Source organism: Haliaeetus albicilla, chromosome 10 (genome assembly GCF_947461875.1).
Source record: "Haliaeetus albicilla chromosome 10, bHalAlb1.1, whole genome shotgun sequence".
NCBI lineage: Eukaryota > Metazoa > Chordata > Aves > Accipitriformes > Accipitridae > Haliaeetus > Haliaeetus albicilla.
In genome coordinates this window covers 11,954,900-11,961,849 of record NC_091492.1, presented here as the reverse complement: position 1 = coordinate 11,961,849, position 6,950 = coordinate 11,954,900, and the positions used below count along the sequence as shown (strand labels likewise).

The following is a 6,950-nucleotide window of genomic DNA, read 5'->3' as shown; positions in this document are numbered from 1 at the left end:
GTATGTGTAAATACTTTGTGTGTTATGTTAGAAAGTGCCATGTGGAACTGAATGCTCAAAATATTAATTAGCAAGGTGTGTAACAGAGATAAGGAAGACTCTTTCTTTTTAGAAACACTTTTTTTTTTGAGAAAGAGAACCACTGAAGTAATCTGTATTACTCTCACATGTCAGCGAACAAAAGTGTGTCCTGAAACTTCAGCTAGCTATAAAAGTGAAATGCTCTCACACAGATTCAGAGAAGGAGAATGAGAATATTCCTGCAACAGCACCACTGTTTTCTGTGACCCTGGGTACGATCACAGAAATCAGAAGAAATCACCTAGAGATGTGGGTGTTTTTCTTCTTTCTCATACATCTATCTTTCTGCGGCAGTCCTGTAACTTGGGTACTACTCCAGTGAAGTCCATTGGGCCTGACCAGGAATGATCTCATAATGATTTGATATGTTACTTGATAAAGAGATGGATCTGACGGGTGCCGGTTGATTCAGTGACCAATAACCAGTCTCCTTAAGCAACAGTGGCATATGAAACATGACTGGAGAGGATTCATCAAGCAGCTGGTGTTAATACCTATCCACTTCCACTTAAGTTCTTTTATGTCATGAAAAAGATGAGTATGAAGGCTATTCCCAGTTCTATGTGTTCTCCTTCCCCAGTGATAAGCTAGCAGCTTGCCAAATCCTGTAGTAGGTTTCTGTCTGTAAAGACTGTCTGTGGGATTTAGGGCATGTTAGAACAGCAAGAGACATAGCAGCAAGGAGAGAGCGAATAGACATGCAGGAAGGCTGGTAAATAGCTTTCTGTTAATGGCAAGGAGGAAAAATCACATCCAGTGCAATTATACCTCTGAACTCGGTGTTATCTCAGACCACTGCCCTTGGAAGTGATATTTCTGCAAATGAAAACTTCCCTGTAGATGCATATGCAATTTTTAGTAAATCAGTATAATGCCAGGCAGATATAATGACAACCAAAGAAACTTATCTGGTCGTTCCCTTGATGGATTATCATAACGTGGGCAGTAATTTTCACTACATACTAGCACAACCCTGACATTAGGAAGCATTTCCAATGTAAGGGAGCTTTTCAGCTTGCATGCAAGCTGCTGAGACCATCTGTAAGCTGCCTGACCGACATCAGCTATGGAAAAGTGAGTGTGTGCTGTCTTCTGGGCGATGTGGACAGATAAATTCCAGAAAGCTACTTTCAAAAGTAGTAATAACTGAAGATATTGCTCACTGGCCAGCTGAATGCAGTTTTGATATTAACATTGGACTTGAATTGGGAACCAGTTTATAAGGAATCTTACACCAAGCTTGCGTGTGAGTAGAATAAGCACTGCAAACATTTTTAAAGCAACTCCAAGTCAGCTGATGCAGATAACTTGACTGCCTGTGCTCAGCAAAATGAGGAGATGTATTTAGTTTTAACTGACATATTTTATTGTGGCTCAATTTGTAGGTCTTATATAGCCTGACATAAAATCATTCACATGTATACAACAGACTTCACCATAATGTGAGTATGACCCTATGGCTACTTTCATGCGGTTTTAGAAACCGCATAAACAAATGTTTTAAGGGATGTTTAACTGTTTGTGTTATATAAAGCCACTTGATCTGTATTAAACAGTAAAACATCTCTTGTTAATGTCTTATACATGCAATTTGTGTATACAGGTAAATGTACATTTCTAATGTAAGAATGGTGACTTTTGTTATTCAGACCAAAAGAACCAGGCTGGTATCAGACATTAATCAGGCTGCTGTTTCTAATTCTTGTACTTTTCTAAAGAATAGTGGAATGTGGTAGAAACTACACAGAGCCAAGTCATGGAGCTTCTTAGTTTTTCATCTACAAAGGCAAAACTCTCATTGAAGGCACCACATAAGAGTTTCTCTGTATAGATCATATGCCTGTGCTCATAGAAAAGATACATGTGCAATAATCTTAATTACACATATAGCTCTATAACTGAGATATAAAGCCAGCTATGTAGAAAGTGCATAAAATAACTGTTGTATTAAATACGGCATAGATTTCTGTCTGCTAAATAAATACTAATTCAAGCAATTATATAGTATCTGTAAGTCATTATCTAATAGATAATAAAGCACGTTTGTTACTACTTTTTAAGCTGTACCACTTCATCAGAGTATTGGCAAGCTTAATTTGCAGTGTAATTGAGTACATTAGAAGATTATTAATAGCTGGAGCCTGTGAGAGATTTGTTTTCACTGTACATAACGATGTTTGAGACACAGCAGTTTGGGTACTCCTACAGCAAGTCTCAGGCACTTTCCAAAATTCTATGGCAGAGATGATGAATTGCCAGAAAGATTTGTGACTACTACTAAACACTGTGTTCAGTTTCACAGTCACTAAGTATCAGTCTCTTTTTGGCATTAAAACAAAAAGTTTTTGTATTTAGTACCTGCATTTCATTAGGATACTCCAAAGAGGTGTCTTCTGCCTCAACATGAAACAACCTTTGGAAAGAGCTTTCTTCTCTAATTAGGCTTGTTCGTATGCAAATTAAAAATATATAAATAATGAAGTAATGAAGGATAGTCTTATGTGTTGTGAGAAAGCTAGGCTGCTGGGAGAAATCAGGAGACTGCCCTACGGGGTGGATATAGGACAGGCTATTATGTTCTTAATTTGATGTACTTTGTTCTGCCTTTTTTTCTGAAGATTTTCTGTTAGATGAACTGGTGTTTCTTATGGCAAAGAGAGGATAAAAATTTCAAAGGATGAGTTTTGAGAGTGTATTAAGATGGCATAGCAATTTATTATGTTGACAAATATCTCAGTTGTAAAAGTACTAAGAAAATGGTCCTATAATTCAAAACATGGAAAAGGAACACCTGTTTTGCAGTGAATTAGCACAGGCTATGGGAGCTGCAGGGCAGCTGGCAAGATGAGGCCTGCCTCTGCCCTCCTGTAAGAGTCACTGCTCCCCGAACCAGTATGTGCCCCGAGTTCACAGGGCAGGCTGAACACCTCCTTAGCTCTAACAGCCAGAAGCCTGTAATGTTTACGCTGGATGAAGTGATGTACCTGCATCTAGAGGCAGTTTTTATCTCCTCAGGTGCAACTGAAATTTCATGGGGTCCTAATGGACTATGAAATACTGAGAGACTCGGACATTATTGGAAAACTCTCAAATATACCAGATAATGGTGCTCTCACCTCTAAGCCTTCTCTTTTACCTCATTTCACTGTGCTAGGGAACACTCAGAAAACCATTTGATTTTTTTCCCCCTCCAATTGCAAATCGTATAATGCTTTATTTTAAACAAGTAGAATTAGTGTACAGAAGGCCACCATGAGCTTATTAATCACATATTTATAGGCTCATATTTACAGTATTTTCCAAAATACCCTTGTGTTTCCTCTTCCTGTTACTAATTACTAGAAGATAATAATTCTCTATATCCATCCTGCAGCTGGTTAGAATTGCAGAGCAGTCAGCTAAAACAGAACTTTTGGTGTAATGCTGGCAGATCACAGCATCAAACTTCTATTTGATAATGCAAAAATATCCTCTTACACTTTCTGTATTTGCAGCACTTTTATACACTATTTGAATAAAGATAACCTACAGGAACACTTAAAGAAAAATAGAGAGCATAATCTTGTTTTAGCTCCATGCAGAGCAAGAAGAGGTTTTTTCCAAAGGCGATTTCTTTTTTCTTGGTGTTCTCAAGCAATATGCCTTTGGCATGGGACACATGGGAGTTTGATGCCTAAACCCTTGAAGGGACCCCCCCACTCAGAAACAGGAAATCCATTATGATGGCTGACATAAGAGTCCTGGTCTGTCATCAGTTCAAAAGGCTATGACACCGACTGCACCCATTTTTTGCCCACATTCAATTGTTCGGAAAGAATTCTTCCCCCTATGTTAAATTTCATCATACAGAAAATTTGTGAGCTAACTCGTTGCCTAATACCAATTCAGATCAAGTAGTTTAGTTTTTTACTGAAAGAGTCTTAAATAAGATTTCTCTTGTTTAACTCCAGTAATGGCTTGCAAGTCCATTTGGTGTAATTTACAGTGTCCTCTGATTATAGGCTGTCATGTTTCATGTAGTGACATCTACAAAGCTATGCTATCCTCTTACTATATATCACTTTGTTACTGAAGACTTTGTGATACTTGATGTAATTTCACACACCTGGACACAAACAAGTCAAACCCCCAAACAGGCTCCTAGGGTCGTTTTTCAAACTTCTTTTATCAAAATATGGGGGAATTTGCAGCAGAATTTTTAGGCTTTATTTGGCAATGCAGACAACCTTCTCTAATACCTAAAATGCTTGACATTACTAGACTTTGTCATAAATGTCAATGTTTTTCCCTACTCAAATGTCTTTGATTAGATGAGAGGCTGTTTCACAAGGTTTATTTTGTACAAGAGAGATATATATATGTATTCTGCTCTGTTGCAAATGAGGCAGGTTGATAAAAGGTTGACTGGAAAGGCATCTGGGAGAGCAGGATAGCAGTCATGAGATAAAATTATCTACTACCAGGACTAACAAATGACATAGATGCCATAAATTTTCCCTATGGCCAGCAGCAACTCAGGTGATACCTAACCCTTGAAGTGCCTTACTTACAGCATTGTGCCTCGTTGAATACTCACAAGTACCCCACTCTTATGCAAGGTCATCTGTGCTCCACTGAGATCCAGAAACTAGATTTTCTCCCTTAAATGTCCCAAGGCATTCAGTGTAAAGATATGTCTGCATACCTAGAACACATCCTCCCACAAATTGCAGTTATAGCTGCCCATTAGATTTTAGTATTTCACTATGGGAATGGAATGAAATATTTCCCTTTATGTAACAGCCTCGCTCACAACGCAAGAGGTCCTGTTCAAAGGCATTAAAATGTCTCTTTTTTTTTTTCCAAAACCCTATCCACCTACATGGGGCATAAAGGGATACAGGGCTAACAGCATAAAATTGCAGTAGGATAGTATGATAACGTATAGGAAGCATGCAGTAAGGTCCTCTTCCTCAAGCTTGGGGACATCATTCACGCAGACACAATGGGGTGTCCCAGCCAATTCTGCTACTGCGCAGCACATTCCTGCGAACGCGGCAGCTCCTGTCGCGCCCACCGCCACCTCCCCGTGCTGCCACGGACCTTGCCCCAACTGTCACTGCAAGTCTTTCCAACAGCTCAGGGTAACGGCTGGATCTTCCCACAGGATTTTGAGGCTTACTGGGTTAGTACAGGCTGCTTGCGTTCAGCTGGGACACTGCTCCTTCCCCAAACGCCGCAGTGATAGAGCATGCTGAGGGAAGGTGCTGAGGGCGGCCTGCCCCAGTCTCTCAGTTTTGACTCTGTCGTGGGAGAAGCAGGCTCAGCCCCGCTGGCCGGCAGCTCTGACAGGCAGACCAGGTTTGTCAGGAAAGGCCCTGTCCGGCGGCGGCTCTGCCAGCCATCCGCAGGCGTGGGAAGCGGGGACGGCGGGGCTGCCAACTCCCGCACGGACACCGTGGGTCCCCGGACATTCGGTGGCCTTCTGACAGCCCAAGCTGCCGCCTTCCTTTTGAAGAACCCCAACCTCAGGTAAAAAAGAATCAACTTTTGTTTTAGCCTTCGAAGTAAAAGTGCCGCACGAGCTTAACCGCCCCACAGGCCACCAGGTAAACGCTTTAGAGAATCTCACGATTTGGTGTTCAGCTGAACAAGCGGGGTAGAGGGGGCTTTCACTCCTGTCTTGTTGGCACCCCAAGAAGGACCGCACGCTACAGGAGGCAGCGAACCGCCGTCCCGGCCGCCGCTCTCTCCCTCCACCCAGCCCAGCGCTGGCCGAGACATCGCCCAGCGACCCTCCCGGCACCGGTACCGGGTGGGGACCCGGCGCCCCGCTACACCTGCCCGCGGGTGCCGTGCCGTGCCGTGCCGTGCCCTGCCTCGCCGCCACTCGCAGCGCCGGCCGGCCCCGAGCCCCCGCCCCAGCGCGGGGCTCAGCCGAGCGGGACGGGCGGCCAGCGCTGCCCGCGGGGGCACCGGGCGACGGCGACGGCGGCGGCGCGAGCCCTTACCGATGATGATGGCACAGGCGCTGACCAGCCCGATCTCCTTCTTCAGCGCCACCCGCTCGGGGCCGCCGGGCGCGCCGCGCTGCTCCCCGCCGGCCATCGCTGCCCGCGCCGCTCTGCCCCGCTGCCGCCGCCGCGCGCATGCGCCGCCCCCCGGCCGGGGGGTGGGGGGGGTGGGGGGGGTGGAGGCGGAGGGCGCGCGGCGGCGGCGGGAAGGTGCTGGGGGCTGTCGGTGCCTGTCTGAGGCGAGGCGCCTGCGGGCAGCGGGCGGAGGGTGGCCGGCCCGCCCCGCCCCTGCCCCGCAAGGTCCCTCGCAGGGTGACCGTGCCCGAGAGGGCTGCGTGTCGGACGAGGTGCGTGTGGCGGGCGTGACGGCCGCCTCTGAGAAACCTGCTAACGTGTCCCCCGAGGCGCGGGGAGGGGGGAGCAACCTCAGTAACGCCAAGGTTAGGGCGGTTTGGTAAGTGCCAAGCGTCGAATGACCAGTTCGGTCGTTTGGTTTGTCAGGCAGCAGGGTCTGCCCCAAAGCCCAGGTAGTCCGCGTGCCCGCAGCTCTTTTTGGATGACACTTGCGACCAACCAAGCAGCCCAACTCCGTGTAGGGCTCGCTTTCACTGCGCTGTCTCCACACGAATCTTCTCGGTGGTAGTCCGCTTACTGTTACGCTTTATTAGTTGTGGTAGTGCAATAATTCAGAGGGAAAAAAACATTTCACTGCTTGTAATCGGTACTGACAGTGTGTGTCCAAGCAAGCATAGTTAAAATCAACAAGGCAATCCCCAAACGCTGCCTGCTTGGTTTCTGCCTTTTTTTATTAGTTTCTTCTGTCCTCCTTCACACTTTGTTTCAACCCTCTCCGAAAGGAGTTAGGACCCCACAGCC

The 6,950-nt window shown here is 45.6% G+C and overlaps 1 protein-coding gene across 1 annotated transcript in view; it reads right to left on the bottom strand.

Annotated features, from left to right (window-relative positions):
• SLC7A10 (solute carrier family 7 member 10) overlaps positions 1-6,211 on the bottom strand; it is a 45,388-nt gene extending 39,177 nt beyond the window's left edge. Inside the window, 2 exon segments of the mRNA XM_069793489.1 lie at positions 6,072-6,168; positions 6,170-6,211. Of these exon segments, the coding sequence (XP_069649590.1) occupies positions 6,072-6,168; positions 6,170-6,211 (139 nt within the window).
• Between the last annotated feature and the right edge of the window lie 739 nt (positions 6,212-6,950).